This window comes from Lagopus muta, chromosome 9 (assembly GCF_023343835.1).
Source record: "Lagopus muta isolate bLagMut1 chromosome 9, bLagMut1 primary, whole genome shotgun sequence".
Classification (NCBI taxonomy): domain Eukaryota; kingdom Metazoa; phylum Chordata; class Aves; order Galliformes; family Phasianidae; genus Lagopus; species Lagopus muta.
Window position 1 is genome coordinate 6873528 of NC_064441.1, and position 26239 is coordinate 6899766.

The 26239-nt window shown below is 42.7% G+C and overlaps 1 protein-coding gene across 8 annotated transcripts in view; it reads left to right on the forward strand.

Annotated features, from left to right (window-relative positions):
• The window catches only part of FXR1 (FMR1 autosomal homolog 1), an 81149-nt gene that overhangs the window by 49360 nt on the left and 5550 nt on the right, over positions 1-26239 (forward strand). For 2 of the 8 annotated variants that reach the window (XM_048955010.1, XM_048955017.1), the window contains exons 1-13: positions 1810-1940; positions 10454-10506; positions 14155-14248; positions 15298-15369; positions 16445-16593; positions 17299-17392; positions 18386-18502; positions 18591-18761; positions 21629-21707; positions 22421-22530; positions 23396-23482; positions 24102-24309; positions 25642-25845. In XM_048955010.1, the coding sequence (XP_048810967.1) occupies positions 1890-1940; positions 10454-10506; positions 14155-14248; positions 15298-15369; positions 16445-16593; positions 17299-17392; positions 18386-18502; positions 18591-18761; positions 21629-21707; positions 22421-22530; positions 23396-23482; positions 24102-24309; positions 25642-25845 (1489 nt within the window). In that variant the 5' untranslated portion in view covers positions 1810-1889. Of the gene's footprint in view, positions 1-1809; positions 1941-10453; positions 10507-14154; positions 14249-15297; positions 15370-16444; positions 16594-17298; positions 17393-18385; positions 18503-18590; positions 18762-21628; positions 21708-22420; positions 22531-23395; positions 23483-24101; positions 24310-25641; positions 25846-26239 lie in introns of those variants that run through there. The other 6 variants (XM_048955014.1, XM_048955016.1, XM_048955012.1 and 3 more) reach the window with 6 other exon arrangements.

Sequence of the window (26239 nt, forward strand, 5' to 3'; positions counted from 1 at the left end):
AATTTACGTTAAGTGAAAAGTTAGGCTCAGAACTTCATTGTCTCCTTCCCAAACCATCATGGTCCACAGCCTAGAAACAACTCTCTTCTACCACCGTTTTCACAATAGGCACAGCAATCTGCTTCAGCGTAAGCTTGTCAATCTGTAAACAACCCTGCCCCCTTAACTGCTACTACGTAGCAACATGTGCATACTTTCAGAAAAACAAATTTTATCAGGCAAATTTGGATGCAGATTGCTTTGGCTCAAGCCAGCTCTCGTTATCATTAATGACCAGAACTGTACTCTGCACTGCAAATATGGAGACCCAACCACCTCACGCAGTTCTGAAATTGTGCTATTGGTTTTTTTTCATGTGTGTCCTGTTTTGACTCCTGAGGACAGCAGCTGATGGATATATATATATATTCTTTTCCATTTATTTTTGCCTTTTTTAAAAAAAAAGAAACCCAAGACCGTGACTTTTTTAACATCTGACATTAAGAGAGCATCCCTTGGAAGGTGAATAAACCAATCCCAGGCTGTTCAGTCTTGGGCAATGACAACTTTGGCCAAAGAATTTTTGCAGCACAACTGTTTGCTTCCTATTATTCGCTCCCAGAGTTTCTCCTGGAAAGGCCCAAGGGCCATCTACCAGCAGGAAAGAATAGCATTTACTTTCCTGTGTGAAGCTTTCTCTTCTCTCTTACACGTGGCCTGGACACACGTGACAGAACGAACCGTAGGGCATTTCTAAAGGTTTAAGAAGTATTTACAATCAAATGATCCTTCAACATTCCTGTGGAATAATTATGATACAAGAGTGAGAATATTTGGGCACACAGAGAGGGAAAAGACTAGACGATAGAACTGCTTTTTTTCTTAGCATTACCTCATACCCAAACAAAGGTATGAGCCAGAGTGGAGAAAGTGCAGTGTCCTCTGGAAGTCTGTTTATTTGTTGTTTTTATCCCCCAATAATTTCTCTACCATTTCCCTTCACGCTTCACCATAGCATCCCATAGCTCTGTGCTGCCTGCACAGCCCACGCCCTGGCTGCACCGATCTCCATGTCTCCCCAGCCCAAGCCACTCCCAGGGCACATGGTGGTAAATGGCTGCTCACGATGGAGTCAGCTGGGACACCCAAGCCAAGCGGACTGAAGGTGTCATTATCGATATTTAAAACCACTGCAAAAAGATGCATTTGGCAGGCACGAGCCTGCTATCCAACCCTGCATGACTAAGCTAACGCACAGCGCTGAGCTCATGGCAGTTTGGGGCCGATCCTGCGGTGAGGGACAGCGAACGGCACAAGCGGGCGTTCAGATGCGTATCTTTACACGTGTTTTATTGTGCTTTTCCCTCAGCGCGGAGGAGGGCGCGGCCTGCGGCCGCCCCCCCCTGGCCTCCGTGCCCAGGACGCACAAAGGCGGCGGGCAGCGGTGCACGGGCGGGGGAGGCGAGCGGCACTGCGGCTCGGCCTTCCGCACCGGTACCGCTTTCAAAAAGGACACCGCGCAAAACGCCGCATTTTCCCCGCAGCGCCGACTACGGCTACAGCCGCCGCTTCCGCCATTTGCGCATCGCGGCGGCTCCGGGGCGGGGCGGCGGGGCCACCTGCGAGCCGGGAAGGCGGGAGAGCCCGGCCCCTCAGCGCGGCGCCCGGCCGCTCCCATCCCCTGGCCGCGCGCGGGGGGGGGGAAGCGGCCGCCGTCAGCCCTTCCCGCGGGAAACGCCCCGCTCCGGTGGCTCCCGGCACCCCCGGCCGCGGCTTGGGCGGAGCGGCAGCGCCGCGTGGGGCGGGAGCGGCCCCGGGGGGCGGGCGGAGGGGGAGGGGAGCCCGGGCAGCGCTCCCCCCCGTGGTGACAGTTTCTAGAAGCACGTCCCGCCGTCCTTTGCGCTCGCAACATGGAGGAGCTGACGGTGGAAGTGCGCGGCTCCAATGGGGCCTTCTACAAGGTACGGGCGCGGTGCAGGGCCGGAGCCGCGCGGGGCTTTGCGTGCCGCGCTGGGAGCAGGGAGGGGCGGGCGGTCGTGAGCGGAGCCTCGGAGCCGGGCCGTGAGGGGGGGGCACGGGGCGGCGGTGCCGGGGTGTGGCGGTGCGGCGCGGCGGGGCCGCGATGAGGGGATCTGCTGAGGGAAAGGAAAGGCGCTGCGGGGAGGGGGGGGGGCGCAGCGAGGGGGGGTCTGTGGTGCAGGGGTTGGGAGGCGTGGGGAGAGTAGGGGGGGAGGTTGGGGCTGAACGGGGGGCATCGGAGATAGAAGTAATGGCTTTTAAAATATTTGGAGTAATTCCGTAACGATTTCGGGTTTATTTATGTCGTCAGAAAGCTTCCTTCGCCATCAGCCTCCCCGGAATGCCGGGACGGTACGGGATCCGTGCGCCGTGCCCTCAGCTGTGCCCGTCACTCATTCCCCTCAGCCCGGGGCAGCCGTTAACGCTCCGCTCTTTTTATGGCCAGAGCCGCTGCCTCATTCCCGCAGCGCTGTGCTCCGCAGCCGTGCGGGGCGGGACTGCGCGTGGGGCCGGGGGGCGGCCCGCCGTGCCTCCCATTTTCCTGTTCGCGTCTGTGGATCTGGGCTGGGAGCCGTTGTGAGCCGTACGGCATGTGGAGGCGGCGGGCAGGGGATTGTGAGCAGCTGACTGCAGGAGTCGGGGTTTGGGTGGTTTTTTGTTTTTTGTTCTTGTTTTTTTTCTTTTTGCAACTGGCTGTCTATTAAAAGAGACAGATAGGAGATAATCTTATGAGGAAGGAATATAATGGGATAAGCTCTGTGCCCTTGGTAGGTGTTCCTCTTCATTGTTTTTGCCAAAATCCATAGGTAATAAACTTTGCATATGAGATAAATTTTTAGGTAGATTAAAAATAACCATGTGGAAACCCACATCAAAATAATGTGTATTTTGAACATAGCAAGCCTAAAACAGGATTGATTATTTTTCCTGCCTGTTAGGAAGCATGGAATTTGGAGACACCCTTCTTAGCTTTCCATCTGTGCCCTAGGATCTTGGGCAAAGAATGAAGCATGAGCTGGTTCTTTTTTCTGCTTCAGGGGAATGTGGGACTAATGGGAGCATTAGGAGGTGTGCTGAATTCTTAGAGCTGTGTGTACAGCATTTATTGCAATAAGCCTGATTTAAATTCTGCAATAATGACGTCTCCTAAGTCAGTGCGAATTGTCAGGCTTGGATTAGCCCCATCATGTGTTCAGCCCTCTGGATGGTGGCTAACGAGCAGAAGTTTTACTTAAAAATGTCATTATTGGCTTTCAGGTCAGCAAAATGGGGATTAGGTCCAGCATGAAAGCCATTCACTTCTTGGGAAACTGAAGGGTTAGAGTGTTTGGGCCTGGAGTGGGGAAAGCCCCAGCTCTAAACAGTCACTGTTGGTGTTGTTGTGAAACCCACCCCAAAACACAATAAACCAAGCAGGAAAATGATTTTAAAATGCGTTTTTTTGAACTGAAATCTGTGTATCTGGTTCCATTTTGTGAGTCTTAGAGTTGAGGCAGAAAGGTTCTGCCTGTGTTGTGGAACTAAGTAATGCTGCTGCTGTGTAAAGTTTGGGAAGCGAAGGAGAAGGGGTTGTCGGCCTCATTTGGGAAGTGCTCACTTAGGATTGATGTTGGCATTTGTGAGGTTATATGAGGGGAGAACGTTTGAAGTTTGCACTCAGAACAGTCTGAATTTAGATTCATTATCACTGCATACCTCCTGGTAGATGACGTGAGAAGGATCCTGCTATGCCAGGAGAGATAAAGACCAAAATAATTACGTAAACAATCACGTGACAGTTTTCTAATTAGTTGTTAATACGATCTGCAACTTAGCTATACTGACAGTAGTGATTGCATCTTTTGGAGTGTCTTAATGCTTTTCTAGTAGTTACTAGAGGTATGACCGTGGTAGGTAAAACTGGGATTGCTATAAACTAATAAGAAAAACCATGTTCTTTATTAAAATACACACACACACAAAAAAATGTTTTTCTTGATGCATATATCAGTGAAAAGTAACTGTGGTTGTGGTAGGCATCAATGCCTACCAAATTCTTCTGTCTAAAAAGATATAGTATGTTCTGAATTTAACCTTTGTTCATGTATCTGCAAACTGTTTTCCCCCTTTGCTTTAAATCAGTAATGTGATCTGGAGAAAAAATGGCATTTGTTTTGCATTTTACCCCCAAGGTTATCCCCAAGTAGACAGCAGAGTATGTTGGGCCAATCCCTGCAGCTCAGAAGACTGCGTCTGTCAGCATTACTCATCTGTTGTCTGTGAGCCCCATCAGTGCCATCTTTTCTCTAAAGGAGTTGTGCTCTTGTGGTAAAGGTGAGGTTTGTGTGGTGGAACAGTTGAAGAAGTTGGAGAATGGGGTGATAAACCAAGCTAGTTAACAGTTGTATCTGCTGAGGGCATGTTGATCCTGACCTCAGGAAGGCTGATGATGTCTACTTGAGTTCTAGATTGCAGGTTGATTTATTTTCTTCAAGTTGTTAGAACAGACTTCATTAATTTATTGGATTTTATTTATTTCAGTTTAAAATGACCAAATGTGCATGGATTTCTTTGGGCTCAAGCTGGGTTGAAGAGAGTGAGACTTGAATGCTCCCAGTTCTGTTTGCAGTGTTCTCAGGCTGATGGTTTTCTGTGTGGAGCTTGGAACTTTGGTCATTCTGTCATACAGACATGTAGATCATTGGCTCCCAGAATTAGGGACTGGTTGGCAGGGAAATCCGGGTCTGTCCAGTCCAACCCCTGCCCAAGCAGAGCTGCCCAGAGCACAGTGCTCTGCACCACATCCCTGCAGCTTTTAGATATCTCCACTGAGGATATTCCATTGCCTTGGGCAGCCTGTGTCAGTGCTCCATCACCCACAGAGGAAAAGAAGTGTTTCCTGATACTCAGGACAACCTCCTCTGTTCTGCTGTGTACCCATTGCCCTGTGTTCTGTTGGCTGTGAAGTGTACGTAGGCAAGAACGAAATGAAAATTTTGTCTGTATGCAAATGAGAGCCATGGTTCCACTTCTTGTTGTGAGTTTGGATGTCTGCTCGAAATAAAATGACACCAAAGCCCATAAGCTGAACCATAGGTAGCTTATCGCACGTGGAGCCTTTTGGTGACATCTGAATAACTGAAGATTCATTGCTGTAGAGATTTCCATCTAATAAAGAACGAACTCCTGTGTGTGGTTTGCCCTAGCAGTTTTCCCCTTCTTCAGGAGTAGCTGCATTGAAATAAAAATGACAAAAATGGGAGATAGGCTTTGACTCTTCACCTTCAGTGGTCAGGTTCTAACACACCTTGGTGCCTGTGATAGGAGATGTGGTTTTGGTAACAGTCCTGGCTGCAGCTCTGGGAGCAGGAGCTGAGCTGGGCTTTCATATAGAGAGCAGCCTAACTGTTGTGCAGGAAGAAATGATGGAGGAAGGCGTGGTATTTCTCCGTATGTATGATGTCAAAGCACAGTGAGCAGTTCTGTGCGAGAACATACTTATATATCAATAAAAATATAATGGTGTTTTGAAGTTGTAATGAGAAGCTTTGGAAACTTCTCCATGAGATGTTCTGTTTGTTTTTTAGCTTGACAGTAAAATAGAAAACTGTCATTAAGAGGCTTACGTGGGTGTTGGTGCCCAATTATTACACCAGGAAGCATTACAGTAAGTGGAATGAGGGGTGTTTTTATTTTTGTAAAGGTTTCAGCTTTCTCTTGATGGACAGCGTTTACTTACTAAATCTTGCCTTACTGGATGGGAAATTTAATGCATTTTTAAGATGTTACTGTTCTTGGAACTTGTGTAGACTGGTGCATGAACTGTCTCTAGTCATTGCCATCGAAGAGTCATTGTCTTGACTCTTAGGCTGATAAAAGGCAGACACTGCAGGCGGTGATTATTGATTTCTCATGTACACAGTTAGTGGAGGGCATCTCTAAGAAGTTTTGCCCTTTGGGAATATGCACATGAAGAAAGCAGCATAAAAAACGTGAGTCATTTAGACTTCATTCATAAGCCTAAGCCAGGAGATTCAGTGCTGAGGTTCTTGTGTGACTCATGAGGACTCTTGAATTTACACATGATAATGATGACTGTGAACGAAGATAAGTAGTAATGTCATAAATAAAAGTGTGGTGGTTAGAATTGAAATAGGAGTTGAGCATTATTTCCTACCTGATGCCTGCTTGTAATGCGTGGACTGCTGTCTGTTAGCAGGCCCTGTAGCATTTGCAGTGAAAAGAGCACTTCGAAGTTCAAACCAGAAAGGCAGCATCTTGATTGTTTACAAGCTTCCTGTGTTTGCTTTGGTATTTCTTTATGGGGGTTAGAATGGAATAGTAATAATTAAGTGGGAGGTTTTGTATTTGTTACATGAGACAGAGGTGTATAACTGTTGGTTTAAAATACTAACAGTGTTTGGTTCTGACAGGAGTGAAAGGACTGGTAATTAGATATAGGCTTCTTGACCTTTATGTTGGTGATTCAGGAGCAGCCGCGGTACTTGATGGCAGTGTTACTATTGGAGATGTGCTCAGCAGCGCCCGGGCTCCCAGCGCAGCTCTTGGTGTGGTGGATGTGGCTCAGAAGCAGCACGTTGTCCGTCTGCCCCAGGAAGGGATGCCTGCAGCCTCACTGGCAGCACCTTGCCTTTAGGTTGGACTGTTGTGCTTGGGGTCAGCTAGTCTGAAAGTGGGCTGAAGATGGATCTCAGATTGCATCTGGCTGTTAGATGGATTTTGTGACTTGGTGTGGAACTGGATGTAAAAGGCAAATACGGGTGTGTGTGTGTGTGTGTCCGTCCACACAAGCACAGTTCACTGTAAGGGCACTTCAGTAAGTCTTGATCCGTTTATGTCATAAGCAGAACTTAATCCTAAATCCATGAGCAGAACCCAGGTAAAAGGGGAAGATGCAGTGTGTGCTGCTTGTTGTGAGGTCCCAGCTGCGGTGGTTTTAGTGGCAGGTGGTCTTTTTTTAGTTTCCTGCCCTTCTGTTCATGCTTGGTGTACAGTATGGCCTCATGTTAACTTTGCTGGGTCTCAGATCCCAAACGCAGCTGGCAAGCCCTGGCCGTGCCAGCTCTCAGCTTACAGGTGCTGGGAGTTGGTTCCTGCCCAGTGAGTGGCAGAGACAGGTCTGCCTGGAGCACTGTGAGCAGCACGCCATTAATAGTGTACAGTAGAGTCCCTGCTGCCTTGAGAGCAGCTCTCAGCACATACATGGACTTCCAGGGATGTGGCACTGAGTGACTGACATGAAGATCTGGATGAGCCAAAGCTGAGGTCTGCCAAGGTGAAGTCGCATGAATTTTCCTTCTTACCAGCAACTTCATGTGTGGTGTAAAGCACGTTTGGAAATGTTATATGTGAGGTGGTTCCTCATGCAACAGCTTTACTGCTTTTATGCCGATATATTAGTTGTGGTATGTGGTCTCCTGTTGGCTTGCTCTGCCTCATCACTTGTATGGAGGAGCTCTGAATTAGATATTGTCTTTTGTCCATCTGTAGCCATTGCTGCTGAATTAAATGCCACTAACAGCAGCCTGTTTAATTGAAGAAAAGTGAAGGCGTGTAATCAGTGAGCCTAGCAAGAAGTGGTTCTTACACAGTGTGAGACATGAGGCATGCTAAGTTAGAATACAAATCTACATACATCGGTTACCTCGCTGACAAAGAGCTCCTTTGAAATTCCTGTTTGAAAACCATTTGGGTAAAGAGGAAAAGTCAATGTTCATCAGATCCCATCTCTTATAATTCCCTTATAAATGTGTGGCATTTGATGGGATGTTTAATGTAAAAAGTACATCTGCTTTATTCAAAATATCTTAATTTCTCAAGTTTTGAGCAGAACTGTGAAGTGTTTGGTTTGTTTTTTTTTTAATTGACAATCATCTCCAGGCCGCTGAATACTTCTAAAAAAAAATTGCAGTAAATCTCATCATGATGTATGTGAAATCTTTCTGGTTTTATCTTGGAGTTGCAGGTGATGGCTGATAATGCTCCTAGGATAGGCCAGGGCTGTAGGTAGGAAAACAGAGAGGACTTGTTACTCTTCACAAATAATTTCGTATTTCTAACAAGTTGCTTGGTGATAATGACCAAGTGATTCCTTATAGAATGATTTAAAACCTGTATGAATTCTCATTCTTACTGGTGGTGTTCTGTCTGCCTGCCTGCCACTGCTGCACTTCTGTTGCTGTGTGTGTTCCTCCCCTGCAGAAGAGAAACTGACCATAAGAGGAAGAATTAAACTTTGGGAAGTCTGAAAAGCATGATACTCCTTCACTGTTCATCTTGTGTTTGTACAACTGGATTCTGGTCAGACCTTTTCACAATAATATAATTATTTAGATACGGTTGTATTTAATGTTTTATTTGTCCTTTGTGACCTGAAGTGAATACCTGATAAATGTTAGCTTATCTCTTCTGAAGTATTTCTCATATGAGTGCTGTGGAGTAGAAGAGTCAGAGCATGCCAGCTGGGAGTGTTGCTCTGATAGTTGTAGTGTGTATGTGCGCCGGTGTGGGATGGTGTGCTGCTCCTGTGTGGCACCGCAAGTGCAGCAAGCTGAGGGGCTGCTTTGTGCCAAGGAGCTCCAGAAACTCACATGGTGAGAACGTAGATAAAAGGCTGCCCGTGGAAAGAGGTTTAAATCTCCAGTATTGCTTGTTGCCAGTAAGTTGGCATTCCAGCAGTGTTGGGCCATGTAAATTTGGTTCATGCTGATGTGGTAAGTGATTTTTCTTACATATTTTTTATAGAATCTGAACGAGTTGTAGGAAAACATTATTTCCTGCATTTTACGTAGCAGTAACGTATCCCCATGCTGGTAAATAAAATGGAACTTTTCTGGTTATTTACAGATGTTGCTAGCTAACAGATGGTTCAACCAGTAACATGTTGTATGCCCTTCATGTTCCTTGCCTCATGAAGCAAGCGTGGCTTCAGTCTTCCTGTACAGAGACTTCAGGGGAACTGCAAATCCCTGTGTGCACACGTGCTTTGCTGCCAACTGCCTCTGTTGCTTCCGTCTCAAAGGGCTTTGCCTTCCTTCCCTGGCAGAGGCAGGGTGGCCTCTAAAAGGGTTTATTTCATTAGGAGCACACTAGGTGGTTGAACAAGGTGACTTTGGTTTCTGATGGCCTGCTGTGTTCAGGATTGACCCAGCTGTTTGTGCTATAACCACTTCCTTGCACTGCTGGCAGGTGTCTTGTGAGCGTTGCTTAGGGAGCGGGTACTCAGATTTCAAGTGAATGCTGCCCTTTGCTGGCGTTGCACAAGTACAGGTTTGAGTCCAAGGAGACTCATTCCTACAGCCCCTTGCAGCCAGCTGTCACTGCGGGCTCGTGCAGCATCTGTCAGGCACAGGGAGCCCATGGTGAGGTGCCTTTTGCTGAGCTGACCCATGACACCTCTGGGGGTGCTGTACTCCTCGCACAGCTGACTCTGTGCTTAGACCTCCTCAGCTGGCAGTTTGTGAAGGCAACTTAATCCATCCAGCAGGTTTCCTGGAGCCTTTTGTAAGGATCCTTTGGAACTGTCTTCTCATCTGAAACTGCATGTTCCTTCTTGGTCTTCTTTCTTGGGCGCATACCAGGCTATAACAAACACAGGAGTCATTAGAAAAAACATTTTCTTACTTTGTTATTTTTTGTCGTCTTTGTCTTCCGCTTTTCTTTTGTTCCTTTGTGTTTGCAGTCTGCCTTCCTCTCTTTACTATGAGATGGGAGGCCTTAATTTCTGCTTGGGTATAATTTTTTCCATCAGGTTGTTCTTTGTCTTCAGGTTTTTGACATAATCAGTGCACCGCTAAAAAGCCCTTCGTTTTTCAAAGGGAAGAAAAATGGACTTTTGCTGCAGTTGTTCCCAAGATCATAAAAATGTCACACAAAATGACGTGTAACATCCTATTATCTTTGCTCTGCTGTGAGGTGCTGTGGGGATTTGACTGCACACTGTTCCCACTCCTGTGTTTGAAGGATGACATAGTTAAGTAGCCACATAACAGCCTTTATTGCCAAATGTTATCCATCCTTCAGATTGTGCTATTCTGAAGGACAGTTGTTTGGGACTCTTTTTTTTTTTGTTTTGTTTGGTTGTTTGAGAAGAACACCTGAAAAAGCAAGTGGTGCTGCTCACAGCTGTTGGACAATATTTTGAGTTGGACTCCTTGCCCTGGGACTGCAGCTTTCTCATTTTGCTTGCGTAAAGTAGCTGTGTATGCCTGTAAAGAGAACAATAAACTTTGAAGGCAGGATTTCAGTTGTAAATGTGTCTGTATGAAAAGTTGCTTTCAATAGTCCACATGCAATGTATTTCTTAGAGCAGCCTCATCCATGCAGTGGGATTGTCTGGGAACTTTCCTACATTCGGATTATAAGAGCAGAGGTGTTCTCGGGTGGTTTCAGGCTGTGCTGAAACTGCTGCCTTGCTGTGATTCCATGTCTTACAACAAAACTGTTTTTGTTTTAGGGATTTATCAAAGATGTTCATGAGGATTCACTCACTGTTGTGTTTGAAAACAAGTAAGTATTTTATCTTAAAAATCATTTGTGCATTGTTGTTTGTTTTGACATGAAGGGGAAGTAGACTTCATTAGAAAGGTAGTTCTAGAAATACAGGCTCAGTGTTGTATTCCATTTCCATGAACTGATTCCTTAAATAGCTGTGGTCAGAAGTCACACAGTCAATTAGCACTCCTTGGCTTTTTGTTTTAATATTTTAGTAATGCCTGCAGACGCAGTGGACAGATGTAATTAGAAAGTAGTGGCAGCTGCCTGATATTCTTACACCTGCAGCAAAGAAAGAAAGGTGGAAAATACCTGAGTAGCTTTTCCTGAGGAGTTCTTTCTGTGTCTGACCTGGGAGTGCAATCAGCTTCATCAACCCGAAAAAACGATACAAATGTCCTGATGGAGTGACTTTTTTAACTAGTGCAGAATAGAATGCATAGAATTGCTCAGGGTGGAAAAGACCTTAAAGATCCATTGAGTCCAACCACAGCCTAACCATACCACTCTCTATATATATGTGTGTGTGTGTGTATATATAATATACACATAAAAAAATCGACATTGGGAAATGCATCAGCTTTTGATGTGCAAATGGTTTCTAAGCTGCCAGCACCAGCCTGCAGGCTCATTGGTCAGCCTTTCCTGAAGGAAGATGAGGGAGTAAGAAGCCTGGTAGTGGGAAGCTTGCATGTATGTACACACAATACTATATGAATGGTTTATGTAATCCTGGGATGTATGTATGTGTAATGCATGCATGAAGAAAATCCTGGGGAGAAAAAGATAATCCTGTTTTTTTTACTCTGCAAATTCAGTCTGTCTTTCTAATCTGTTTTCTAGCCTTTCCATAAAAATCAGTTAGAAGTGGCAGCCATAGCTAGCACTTCCTGGGTGGTTATGGAAGCTCTTCGTGTCTCTTTGGTTTTCATATCACCCCACTCCTTCTCCATCCTCATCTTCCTCCAGAGAATCACACAGATCTGCTTCTTCATCCTCCTCTTGTTGATCTTCATTTTCACATTCAACATCCATGTTACTTTTCTGTAAGAGTAGATGTTCTTAGCCTTGAAGGCACATGCTTTCACACCACGAGCCAAGTGAGCTAAAGGAAGTGCCTGTGGTTCACAGCAGCTGTTTAATTATTGGCAAACACACTTCTGCTGGTTTATGTCTGTGTCATCAACCTGTTTTACTGAATGTGTGGCAGCAGCAGCTTCGTTCTGAAAAGGGTGAGCTACAACATATTGAGTGCTTTGTTGACCAAAAATAGACCTTATCAGGAAGTATGTGTACTACTCTATTTATGCCATGATGCAAGACCGATGAATTATTATGCTTTTTATTGAGTTAAATTCATAAGGGCTTTAATTAAATTGAAATTGGCAGGAGGGTACCATCCGGAATGCATTCTTCTGTTGTGATAATGAGCAGCACTTAGCAAAGTAAGTGAGTCTGTTAATGGCATTCAGTTTACGTTTTTTGCTGTTGTTTACCAGTCCTAATCTATAGCTATTACAAGGTTCCCGAAGTTGGTGAACTAGCACCAACTGCCAGTGGTGATTTTGTGGCCACAGCAGTGATTAATCTGTGGGCAGATAGCAAGTCCATTAGGAGGCGTTTTGGAGAAGTAAAGAGGCAGAGAATAAACTCAAAGTCATCTGGAGCTGGGAGCCTTTGTTGTGGTGTACAGGTGAGGTTCTAGATGCAATTGTTTGTAGGCCCATTAGAATTTGAAGCAGCCATAATCAGAAGACTTCTGTATAGTAAGAAATACTTCAATTTTTTTATAGCTTTTACCAAATATTTCTGATAATCATTCTGACCAGTAGGATCACATGCCTGATCCTCTTAGTAGGTAATTTGTAACAAAACACAACTAATTTCTTAAATAGCTGTTGGTGATATTTTGCCTGTGAGATGCTCCCATTTTGGACTTGATGTCATCAGAACTTCAAGTCATATTCTCAGAACTGAGCCTTCTGTGCATATTTCTCCCTGTTTTTTCAAAAAATACCAAAATACCTTATGGCTGAAATGGGTGAGTCATTACTGTACTGTCTCCTTACAGTAGATGAAGATCCTCCAGAGATGGAAGCAAGGATAGACTACTGTGTGCAGTTTAAAGATTTTCTTGGAGTGGCGAGGTCTCTTCTACTGTGGCATCTCACTGTGGGCAGTCTGTAACTTCCTGTGAGCTGGATTCATAACCTGCAGTGCACAGTTGAAACTCTCAAGAGAGCTTTAAGCAGCTCAGTTGTTGACAGCAGTTTGTATCTTGTTCAGTTATGATCACTGTGTTCCAACTATTTCCAAATTGAACTTTTACATAGCTTGTAATCAAGGGAATGCATTTTGTTCTCAACTCTTCCTATTTACCTTTGTATCTGTGAGAATAATAACTTGAGGAAGGGAGGAAAGAAAGAGACAATACACAGATCCTGAGGTTAGTGACCATTACAGTTATAAGCATGTTTAAATCGCAAGTGTTTTTTTTCCAACCTCCTCTACTGTTTTTCAGAGGTAAAATGAGATTTAAGCTACACTTCATGACAGAAATACTTTCCAGCTTCAACAAAAGCTATCCATAATGTTCCTTGTGTTATTGGTGGTGGTTTTTCAAAATTACCCTGTAGATGGAAGAAAAATGAACCGTGTAGCCATGGCTAGGGCAAAACTCCATGACCCCTTCTGTTCTGTTGGTCTGTCTGTACCTGATGTGGTCTTGAGGATGTTCAGAATGATAGATGTTGAATACTTGGACAGATACCATGTCCAAGTCCCTTGGATCTTGTAGGGTTTTCTAATTGTTATTTTTGGTGGTGGTGCTGGCTTTATTTTAATCCATCTTCAGTTGGCATTTTGAGTAAAAGAATAAGAAACAGCTTCATGGCTTCCTGTGAGATTTACAGAGAAGGGAATTATAAAAGAATACAGAGGGTGTCAGTTGCTCTACAAGTCTTCATGTAATGCACCTGAAATGTGCATTATATATTAAGAAGCCTTGCAGAACCAGCTACAGAAAAACAAATAGCCTTTCTTGTACAAGAAGGTAGCTTATTAATTTAACATGCATAGTAGTAATCAGTATTAGTAAGCAGATGTAGAGATGTGTTTTGAAATGAATCTGTTCCATAGGCTCCCACTGGAGATTGTTTCAAATAGTTGTAGATAAAATTCCAAAGTTTTATTAGGAAACACAGTTGGATTTTCCTGCTTAAAAATTGATAGGAAGCAATTATAATGCTGTGTGCCAATGAAATTGTCATTGCTAAAATGCTGAAGAAATGGACCAACCCAAGGTGGGCCGCAAAGATGAATTCACATGTTAACAAGGCTTTCATTGAGCAGTACAGATTTCAGTATGTCATCTGACCTTCTCATGGAGGGTTAATAAAATCGGTTCAGTGGAGGCAGTCCATTGAACTTCCTTCTGAAGTTTACTGAAGATGTGTTCTGTTACTGAATATCTTCCCAGCTGTGTCTTTTGTTTTGACAGGGTTGTTTCAATACTTCGCTTATTAAGTTTGCTTTCTAGGAATGAAGAAACTGAACTGATTGTGTGAAATGAGTGAGAGTTAACTTGGAGTTCTAAAAGTGAAGACCTTAAGAAAACAAGAGAAAAATCCTGGCACTAATGTGTCATGTCTCTTCAACTTTCAGTTGGCAGCCAGAGCGCCAAGTACCCTTTAATGAAGTCAGATTACCTCCACCTCCTGATATCAAGAAAGAAATTGGTGAAGGAGATGAAGTGGAGGTGAGTTGATCCAGATGTTTGCTAATGAGCTGTTGTGTCACATAACTGATTGTATCTTCGAGATGGTGGTGGCTGTAAGTAGATTAGTGAAGAATGGAAAAGGACTGTGTCTCTAGGAATGGATTTATTAAGCTGGTAAATAAAAAACGTTTTAATTTTCTCTTAGCACTTCAAAATGCAGCAGATTTTGCTTCCGGAGAAACTGCCTGAAATTACAGGGTCTTTTTTTTTTTTCCTCAGAAAATTACCAGTGGAACTTGATTATCATCTAAAATTTGAAACAAAGCTCTGTATTTTACAAGATAAAAACCTAACTTGCTCATTCTCGGTGCTTGTGAAAACTGCTGGAAATATTTTGATGTGAAAGTTCAGCAGAGATGTGCTCAGTTTTTCTGTTTTTATTTGAAATATATGGAATACTTTGGCTTTACCAGAGGTTAATTTAAGGCATTTTTTACCTCAGATTTCTTCAATTAACGTAAATTTCTTGTTTAGTCTGCATACAAATGGTTAGAAGACCAGGAAAAACAGAAAGCTTCAGATATCATTGGTTCTGTATTTGATCTTGTATTGTTAGTGGTGTTTGTTCAATACAAAATACATAATCATATGTGATGTAGTCCTAAGTTTATCAAGTAAACCAAAGGCAAAATGAAACCTTAATTTTGGAGATCCTTTTGTATAGGAACCTTTGGTGTTAAGACAGTTTTTTAAATTCAGTGAGGAATTACCACTGAATAAGTGTTTTCTCAAGGTTTTATCTGCAGCAATTTCTGTTGTATAGTCAGTGAAATATAGGAAGGAAATCTGTCCGTAATCCTTGCAGGGCAAAGTAATGAAGCTTGTGCAAGAAGCACATAACAATAATAACAAAGGCAAAAAATATTTCTGAGCGTATACTGTTATATATATATGGTATACTGTTCCATTGTAATGAGAGCTAGAGAAGTTGAGATGCTCTTTCCTGATTGTAAATGTAGGCAACTCAATTATGTCTGTGTGCGCTTTAAATATTGTTGTTTCATTTGTTAATCTGCTCTTGTTTTCAGGTTTATTCTAGAGCAAATGATCAAGAGCCTTGTGGCTGGTGGCTGGCAAAGGTTCGAATGATGAAAGGAGAGGTAAATCCTTCCTGCTGCTTTCATGCTGCTTTGTTAGATACAGTAAATACGGAAGTTCTTTGTGATGCAAAGAGATGAATCAACTACCAGCACACAAATATGGCAGAACAGATTTTTGAGCTGAGATTGCTTTGGAATGACCCGTGCTGTGTTACAGCAACTGGGCTGGCAGTTGCTTGTAGCTGAGCAGCACATTCTGATTATTAGTAATGGAAGAGCATGGAGGTCTGTATGCATGTGTGCAGCATATGGCTTCCAAAAATTCTACTTAGTGAATTGAAGTTGGCTCTAAGAAGTAATAAAGTAGTGCACCTTATTTGTGGTTATGGTTACTGTTTATACCGCAAATCTAATTCTGGTAACCAAGCACTCTCTATCTACAAGTGTGTGTTGGTGGTTCTGTTTGTACATACATGTCACTTGAGTGTGGTAGAAAAAGTTTAGTTGTTGGTTTTTGCACATGCAGAGCTTGTGTTTTACTGTTGGCTTTTATGATTGTACCAGCAAATTCAGATTCAGACAAATTGTTGATTCAGACAAGTATATTTTTCATTTCAGCTGATTGAAATGATAGTGTTCTTCATTTGGAGCTAACTCAAGTTCTTGTATGCCACAGAAATCAGGATTTTTGCTGCCTGGTACTTTGCTACATTGGTTGGTTAGAAACTTTGACTTCTAAATTATAAAAAAACAACATTCTTAATCTGTGTGATCTCAGTTAAGTAATGACAGGTGTGAAGTTCTACTGAATTCTTAATTATTTTTAACAGGAATAAAAGATATTTTTTTCATCCTCAGAAGGCTGCTACTTCTATACCACTGTCAAATCAATTACTTTGTAAAGGTGTGCCAAATTTAAAACTTTAAATAGGGAAGCAGTGTGTGGAAAAGCACGTTGTTACATCAGCAATGTACTCTTTCCTGGTACTTGAGTCTGGTTTGTTTGTTTGTTTTTGATGGAATCAGATGTTCTGGGGGGAATCTTGGCCTGTGTGTTTGTGTTTTTGTTTGATTGGTTAGTATGTATTTGTCGTTGCTGACTGAAGTTACCATTTGGACAAACATTCTTCCCTAGTTTTATGTCATTGAGTATGCTGCTTGTGATGCCACCTACAACGAAATCGTGACTTACGAGAGGCTCCGACCTGTGAATCAAAATAAAACCGTCAAAAAGAACACGTTTTTCAAGTGCACAGTGGATGTTCCTGAAGATCTGAGAGATGCGTGAGTGGTTACACATTTTACTAATAAGGCAATTCATTTAATGAGAAGAATTTGAGAGTGGGGGGGGGGTATTTTTGAGGGTCTCATTAGGAATTATAAGGGTGGCTGTGACTGCTGTAGCTGAGTTAGAATCTACTGGCTGGGATCTCTGCTGAGGGTTTGGGCTATGGACAGAAAGCAGGTATCAGGTGGGATCTTCAGGTCTTGCTGCAGGCTGATGTAGATGATGAACTCACAGCATGTCTCTGGTTCTTAGAGATGCCTCCTAGCTGTGGTGGTACAGCCCGTGGAGAAATAAGCTCTGGAAGCATGGAAAGAGAATTTTCCAATTTCTGAACTTTCTTCACTCTAAAGTAGTGAAACATTCTGGGATCTGGTTGTGTTATTACATGGGCAAGGGGAAATGCTTTTAGACTAAAAGATGGGAGATTAGGGTTAGGTGTTGGGAGGAAATTCTTTACTGAGAGGGCAGTGAGGCACTGATTGGAGCCTCCCAGGGCTGTGGAGGTGCCTCATCCCTGGAGGTGTTAAAGGCCAGGCTGGGTGAGGCCACAGGCAGCCTGGTTGGGTCCAGTGGGTGGCATCACTGCCATGGCTGAGGGAATGGAACTGCATGATCTTCAAGGCCCCTTCCAACCTGAGTCATTCTATTATTTTCCTTTCTTTCTGATGCAACTTCTTAAAATAAGTCATTTATCTCTGTAGATGCGCTAATGAAAATGCACACAAAGATTTCAAGAAAGCTGTGGGAGCGTGTAGAATTTTCTATCATGCTGAAACTGCTCAGCTAATAATACTTGTAAGTAACTATTTTTGTGTGAATGTTGCATGAATTTGGTTCTATCATTTGTGGTAGCTCTGTAGCCATCTTACATTTCTGTGGATTGCAGTCTAACTTCACGAGCTCTGGAAGCTGTGAGCAGTTTAATACTTGCAGATGTCTAGATCTATGGGGGCAGGCCTTTGGAGGGGATTGTAAGTACTGCACTGCAGATAGCCTAAATTTAGGAACAGCTCTCAGATAGGATGACAATCATAACAGGCTGAGAGCTGTTTCAGAGACTGGTGTGGATTGTTCAGAGCTGGCTAGCTTACTCTGCTCGAGAGCAGTAGGTTCCACTTGTGCAGCATTACACTTTGTGCTTTGACCCACAGCTGGGTTTCCGCATGAAGAGCTGCATCAGCTCGCATCACACAGTAGCCTGGGTGTGAACTGGCAGGTGGGTAGTGCAGGTTATCAGGGAGCACAGAGCCCGAATCATAGGGAGGGGCCACACTTGATACTATGTAGCCTAAAGGAGCTTTTGCAAAAACAGCTTAGTTGGCCTTTTCAAATGTGAAATTTCTTTACCAAAGGAAGCCATTAAGAAATTGTTCACTTAGATTCTTCTGAGATTGCTTTGTTTTACTACATAGACTTTTCCTAACAGTTTCTCTGCGTTTTTCTGCTTACTTAATCGCATCCACTTGAATCAGACTAGGGAGTCAATGAGTATAATATGGTAGAATAATATTTAGTTCGGTTTGGAACATCAAAGGGAGGGAAGTACTTCATAGGTGATAGCAAGACTTCTGGTGTTAAGCATAACGTGAGTTAGAACAGAAAATTGCTGGCTTGGTAAAGATAGTGCTGAATTTTTCATTGTTTGTTTTGTGGAAGAAAAATGACCACCTAAGTACTGGAAATGCGGTTCATGTTTATAATTTATTTAAATAAGCAGGTTCTTAACTTATCCTTTAAATGTGACTTTCCCTAAAAAATGAAACATAATGTCCTTCTTCTTTTCTGCAGTCTGCCAGTGAGGCAACAGTGAAGAGAGTGAACATACTGAGTGACATGCATTTGCGCAGCATTCGCACCAAACTTATGCTTATGTCAAGAAATGAAGAAGCTACAAAACACTTAGAAGTAAGCAATAGCTTGAAATTCTTGTTGCTGGAAGCGGTACTTCATGTTGAAGACATGCACATGAGCCTTATTTTCTTTTTTCCTTCAGTGCACAAAGCAGCTTGCAGCAGCATTTCATGAGGAATTTGTAGTCAGAGAAGATTTAATGGGACTTGCTATAGGAACCCACGGCAGTAACATACAGCAAGCCAGGAAGGTTCCAGGAGTTACTGCAATTGAACTTGAGGAGGACACCGGTACTTTCAGAATCTATGGAGAGGTAAGGGAGAGCCTCTGTGTGAGTCTGGTGCTCACTGTCTGCTTTCAGAGTGGTGAGAGCTTTACACGGAGCTAAACTGGAAATTGCTCAGTATGCATTTGGATATCCATGTGCACATTGCACTGTGGCAGCTCATGCTGCATGTAGGTGAAATACAAGACTTTGTTGCATTGTTGGTTTCCATTAGATACATTCTGTCCTAATCAGTCCAGGTGCTGTTGCACAGATGCAGGGTAGCTGCACCATGTACGTCAGTCAGTCCGAGCGAGGTATTGTTGACTGCTATCTTAGTTGATGGAATTTTTATTTTTTTGGCTTCCTCTGCTGCTCTTGTTGGTGCCCTCCCCCTGCCGTCAGCCTGCTAGTTCATGTGTGTTTATTTAATCTGTGTGGTGTCTGTCCTCTAGCTGAGCCAAATACATTTAGGTGTTTATCGGCCTCTTTGTAACTTGGCCATTTAATGCTGGTTTTATGTTGGCCAGTTAATGATGGATTATATGAAGTCTGCTGGTTTGTCCTGAGTTAGATTCCATTTGTGAATGTGTCTTACCTGATGTGCTTTAAATCTCTCAGATGCCTTGTTGTCAGCACCAGCTTTGTCCTTCCCTGGCAGCCCAAAGACTCCATGTTACTAGGGCTCTTGCATCTGTACACACTTGTCTGCTTTTTGTCTCTTTTCTGCTGGTGCTGGCAAGCAGCCAGACCCTAATGCCTGGTGCATGGGCAGGCTGTTCTGCACTCAGACATGTGGGAGTAGTGACCCCTTATCCTTGACGTCATAGAGTCTGAGAATCTCCCATGATTATATTTTGCAGTGAGGTTTATCAGAGCCAGAGTCTTTGAGGGAAGAACCAAGAGATGCATTTTGAGGAATATTGGGAAGCTACAAAATTAGGAATTGAGCTGTATAGGATTGTTCATGATTTTTCCCTGTGTAATCAAAACCACTTTGATTCCGAGGCCCTCCGCCTTCTGACTGAGCGTCTCGCTTGTGGTACTCAGAAACCAGAGTACTGTGAACTTAAGAGCTTTGGTAGCGAGTAGGGTTATCTTCTGAAATAATTTGGTTCCTCAGAGGGAGAGAGCCTCATCTGAAACAGGGAGCTTTCTGTTAGTGCTTCCTTACTGGTGAAATGGAATTGCATGTGCAATTCTTGAGGCTCTTCCCTGTTGTACCTATTTTAAGATACTCAGGTATTACATTACCCATGCCTTTGGATGGAAGGATAGCAAGATTTTTCCAGGAGACTTAGTTGTTGTTTTCCATTTAGAGAGCAGGCTGTTCTTTAGGACCACTTCATTAACTCTGTTCCATTTAAAGTAGGGTAACATGCTTCTTATTTTATATTTCTGGGGGAAGGAAAGAAAAAAAAAAAAGCAAATTCATCACAACAGAAAGAACATAGTTCCTTGCTGTGACTTAGGGAAGCATTTATCTGCGTGGGACTGGGCTTCTCAAATGATCAACAGAGGTAATTTTTCCTGTTCAGAAAGGTCTGAAAGAGCTACCGTGACTCTGGAGAGGGTTCTCAACCCTGCTCTTGATTGATTGTGAATGATTATGAAGCTCCTGAGGTGGCTCCACCGTTTGTAATAGATGTGAGAGTCTATCTGCTGTATCTGTATTAGCAGCTGTGTTAAAGAACATTTGCCTTGAAATCTGCAGCCATGCAATTCTTATTTCACACTTCCGTGTGGAACCTTGATGCTTCAGAAATAGTAGGAATAACGCTGGATTTAGGAGAACATCGTGCTTTTGATCTTTCTGTTAAATACTTTACAAGTGACCTGGATGTGTCTTGATTGTATGGGGGACTGTATGGAGTAAGCAAGCAGGAGCAGGCATATGTTCCCTACCTGGAAGTGAAAAGATAGTTTGTGCTAACTGGAATTCTGGGAGGTGTGTATATGGTGGCTGTTTTCCTGTTCTGAATTACTGGCTGCAAGGATGTGTCCAAGTCGGTGTTCTGTGCTGTCTCATGTTGGGGTGTGAATGAGTCACACAGGTTGGACTTGCATTAAAAGTTCCAAGTGCTTGCATTGAAGCATAGATACGCTCTGGGTGTCCTTGCAGCTTTTTTCCTCATTGTGGCTGTTGGTGTGACAGCAGTCACTGACCCTTCTTCTCTATTTGGGAAAGAAGTGATAATCGTGCCTCTGAGGCAGGGCACAGAGCTGTCAGTCGTGTCTTCCTTGTAGAGCTCACTGAATGTGAAATTGCAACTGCATGTTGATGTTGGTCGTTGTATCTGTTACTGTGAGCATGCAAATAGCCCTGCTTCCTGCAGCTACTTCCTGTTTATCTCTTCTTGCATGCTTCATTGCTTTCATCTTGAAATCCATATTGCCCATGGTTCTTTCCTTTAGCATTTTTAACTGTGCCAGAATTGTAGGTTTGTGGATGTTACGTCCCTCTAGGACTTGGTTAAATTTAATGTAAAGTTTCGGGGGCTGGCGGCATCTGCCTGCTGGGTTGCAGAAGGGATAACAGATGAAAGGTTGAAACATCAGTGTCTCAAATGTTGTCATTGCTGACTAGATGCTGGCCGTGCTTTCACTGTTGGTAACTTTGTGTTGTTTATTTCTTCTTGCAGTAATGGTAGGACCTCTAGAAATTTATTGTCACTTAATTTCCATTATTTCATACTGAAACTTTAAAGGAGTAATGGTAGAAATTCCTTCCACGATTCAGTGATGGAGTAATGTCTTCGAAAGCTTTGTGACTGAGGCCAGAACCACGTTCATTTTGTTTTTTAAAATGTTTACTCTTCTGGAGACGCATGGATGTTGCTACAGGGTTTTGTTTTTAACGTACTGCATTATTATTATTTGTTATTGTTACTGTTTATTTTTTACTTTATTTTCAGACTGCCGATGCAGTAAAAAAAGCCAGAAGTTTCTTGGAATTTGTGGAGGACTTTATTCAGGTTCCCAGGAATCTTGTTGGTACGTAGTGCTTCATAACCTGTAGAAAGGAAGTGCACTCAGCGTGGCTGTGCATAAAGCTCTAGGTGCAAGTGCCCTGTTGGGCTTTCCATTTATATAGAAAGTGATTCATCTTTGAAAATTTTGTGTATCAGGGGATTATCCAGAATCTGCATGTTATTTTAACTCTTGAAGTGTTTTAAGCATAGCTCTTTCAGGCTTGTACATTCTGCTTTAATGGCAATGTTTGAAGCTCAGGTTCTAGCAGTGCAAACAAATTATTTGATAAATTAACTGCGTATATATTCTGGTAGTAAATTCCAAAATGTAGTCTGGAAATGCCGTGTCTGAGTTGCAGAAATGACTCAGGACAATTCTGAGGCCATCGCTCACTAGAAGGGAGAGTACGATGAAATAATTTGGATAAATAAGTTGTAATACGCATTTTCAAGAGTTCTGCTGTTTCATTGCTGCTCTGGTTCTGTTTGAAACTTGTATGTGGTGCTGATTTTGGTCAGTGCTTGCTGTTGTGTGTGTGCATGCTGTTTGAATATAATTTCTGAAGTTTTGTCCTGTTTGGGCATGGTTTTCATTTATGTGTACGACATGGAAAAAAATCCTGGGGGGGAAGAAGTAGAAGGCAGAGGGGAGGGAAGTGATGCACTTCTTCATACGTAAAAACCTGTTCAAAATGTTTTGGACTTTGGTCTAAAATAACTCTTCTTGCTCTGAAGGAAAAGTTATTGGAAAAAATGGAAAAGTGATTCAGGAGATTGTAGACAAGTCTGGAGTCGTCAGGGTGAGGATTGAAGGAGATAATGAAAATAAACTGCCTCGTGAAGATGTGAGTACTTTATTTCTTCTTACAATTGCGTTTTTATTTTGAATCCTGCAACAAAGAAAACACCAGAAGATGTGCAGAGAGTGAAAATTTCTGGAGCGAGGTGCTGCCTTTCTGCATGAGAGTGGGATTATTGTTCCATCTCACTGTCATTATTCAGTTTATATCTATAGACTTCATGGCCTATGCATCCTTGTTTTTCGTGGCCGACCTGTTGTGGTGATGTTCATTTTAAGAAACCATGGCCTCTGTGCTAGGGCTGTGTGTATGGATTGTTTAACCAAGCCCATCTTACAGCTTTTTATGGCTGTAGAAATTGATTTTTAGGTCTTTTTCAAAATGGCATTGTGCAGTAAATCTTGTATGAAACAGCTCGAGAAAAATACTTGCTTCAGGAGCAAAAACTCATCTCCTATGTGCAGCGTAGTTGTGTAGCTGTCAACACTGGAAACACTAATTTGGGGTTGATATATTTTAAATATATGAGAACATAGCATAAAAGAGTCTAAAGGTGCTTCATCTTGTCAAGTTGGTGTAATTAACCACTGGGCATTTGTCAGGAATCTGTGGATGCCTCTACACACAGCTGCTGTGATAGAAACGTGTAGCAGTTGTGTTGCAGGGGCAACCAGTGGTACGTAGAAACTGTATGTCGATTACTTCAGCTGGTAGAATGGGATGTTGGGAACACTGTGGGCAGTCTGAAGTCTTACTGGATAAGCCCTTATCCCAATCTGTGAGCTGCTTCTAGCGTGTCTTTGCTGCGTGAGATTTGGTTACCGTTCAGATTGCTTTTATAAATTAAGCAGAAGGTATTTTGATGATAATATTCGTTTTGAAAGCAAGATTTTGTGCTTTGTTTCTGTAGGGAATGGTACCATTTGTATTTGTGGGTACTAAAGAAAGCATTGGAAATGTCCAGGTTCTTCTAGAATACCACATTGCGTATCTGAAGGTAAGTGTACTTCAGAAGGGGGGAAAAAAGGTTGTAGAGGAAACTTCTGTTGGAGTAACAAAATATCTGAGTAACAGCTTTATAAGGGTTTGCATCTGGTCGGCTGTTTTTCTGTTGACTGGGATTTGAGGTTTGGTGCCCTGAAGCCTCCCCTTACGTGTGTTACTTAGGCCTTTTAAAGCATGATTGTGGCTGCTGCTTACTGCTGGTGCTGAAAGAACCAGACTGCAGAGAGCACTGCCTTAAGTGGCACAGGAGAAGTAGTATGTGATGGCTTCCTCCACATCAGTGTTCTGTTGTTCTGACATTGCTGTGTTGGTCTAGGATGGAGTTTGTAGCTGAATAGCACAGAAACACTCAACCACTTTAAATAGTTTTGTTTGTGTGGAGTCGTGGTGTGATTGTTACTAAAATAATTCCTTAGTTTGAATCGGGTTATATTGGTTTGCTTTTGAAAGTTGACTCGAAGAAGTGAGGTGAAGCATAGTTAAGAAGGGTAATACTTGTCTTATAAACAGTCTTTAAATGTAGTGATTTGGAATGTAGATGAAGGGACAGTGGTATTTATGGGGAGAAGTAACGTTTCTTCCTTTGAAATGTTTTGTTTCCATTTGTGTAGGAGGTAGAACAACTAAGACTGGAAAGGCTCCAAATCGATGAACAACTGCGTCAGATTGGTATGGGTTTCAGACCTTCCTCTGCTAGAGTTCCCGAAAAAGAAAAGGGTTACACAACTGATGAGAGCACCCTCTCCTCAGTGCAAGGTTCCAGATCGTACAGCGGAAGAGGGAGAGGCCGCAGAGGCCCCAGTTACACATCTGGTTACGGTAAGCTAGTTTGGTATTATCTTCAGAGCAGCTATTGAGTGAATCCTCAGTGTGCTTTTGAATTCATCACTTCTTTTATGTTTCTTTGTGTGTTGAATAGTTGAGTAAAAGTAGAGTTGAAAATTCAGAGTTGCTGTTTTATTTTTTGCATAGCTCAGAAAACCTGCTTGGAGTTGCAATTTTGCTGAATTTAAGTGTTAAACTGGAAGAGATGAGTAGAGTGAAGTTGGGTAAGATCTTGCCCTCCAAAGGTAGTAGCTGTGACCCAAAACAAAAAAAACCCCACAACTTATCTGTGATCGTGGTCATTTGAAGAACTGAACATGAGCATATTTCACAAAAATACAATGTGCAATGAACAGAAGGGGAAAAAATTACTCAGTGAATACATTATAAATTGCTCTTGATCTGTGTGCAGCTCAGTCCTGTTACAAAATCAAACCAGTTCTTTGCATTGCACGGTCAGACACAGATCATCCCGGCCGGTCGTGGCATGTTAGACAGGTTAGTTCTGATGGTAATGCTTAGTTATTTACTCTTCCCTGGTGGATTGTTTGAATAAATGTAGTTGAGGTTCAGGTTGTTTATATGCACACAGCGTTCAGACTTCTGTTTGGCAATGTGTGTTTTGTTGTTGTTGGTTGGTGTTGTTTTGTTTGTTTTGGTTTTTTTTTGCTGTAAAACAGCAAGAATTGCACGATAGAGCCATAGGAGTATGGATATCTTTATTCCAAAATTGTTAGTAGGGAGAGTTCCTGGATGCTTAAAATAAATGGTAGGTGTTTAATTTCTTAGCAGTAAAAAACTGTGCAGGTTTGGTTAGCTCAGAAACAAAGGGAAGTTATAAGCAGTATTTAATATAAACAGCTAAATTGAAGCAGCATTACTGCAGCCAGAAGGGGTTGCTTAGCAACAGCCATTAGCTGTAAGGTGGTGAAGTTGTCCTTGGGAATTTCAGAGAAGTTGCCTAGAAACTGCATCAAATGCCTGCAGTGTACGCACAGCAAATAGCGTTCAGTCCTTGATTTATCCATGTACATAAATTGCCATTTGAGTAATTTTTGAGCCCTTATTTCTCATCTTACTGCAAGCAAACTTAAGAAGCATAATACTTAGGTAGTTTAGCTGTATGTATGTGTATATGTGCACACTTAAGTGTTTTTATTTATTTATAAACTTGCATCTTTATATATAGAGTTTACTTTGAATTTGTGTATTTTTATATGTATCTATAAAATATTCACAACTAGGCCTGCTGGTTGAGAATCTGAAACCAGAATACGATCCCAAGTTTCATATTCACTTCCCATTTTCTTTTCCTTCTTGTACAAGGTACAAACTCTGAGCTCTCTAATCCCTCTGAAACAGAATCTGAGAGAAAAGATGAACTTAGTGACTGGTCCCTGGCAGGAGAAGATGACAGAGAAAGCAGACATCAGCGTGACAATAGACGACGTCCTGGAGGACGGGGACGCAGTGTGTCTGGAGGCCGTGGACGTGGCGGACCTCGTGGTGGCAAGTCATCCATTAGCTCTGGTACTGCATCTCAGATGCGTTTTGTTTTTTGCTCCTTGCGCCATTTTCTCTCTAGCCTTTCAGTGCTTCTGAACATTCCCTTTTTACTCTGTAATCTTAGTACACTGGTATTTCAGTGAAGCTCTGTGATATTTTTATCATGCGCTGTCATTAGATTTCTGTTCAGCATCTTCTGCTCGTACTGATACTTGTTTCCTTCCTCTGCTATAGGCAGCTGTTAATGACGTCACTAAATGTTACAGATCTTTGCCATGCCACCAGTGGTTGCCTTTTGAGTTAAGCTTTTCTTTTAGATACAGGAGAAAAGAAATGAAAGAATAAAAGTTAGCACAGTCGAATTCTGATAAAACAGTAATTTGCAACACTTCAGTATCGTCAGCATTACCATCAAGCT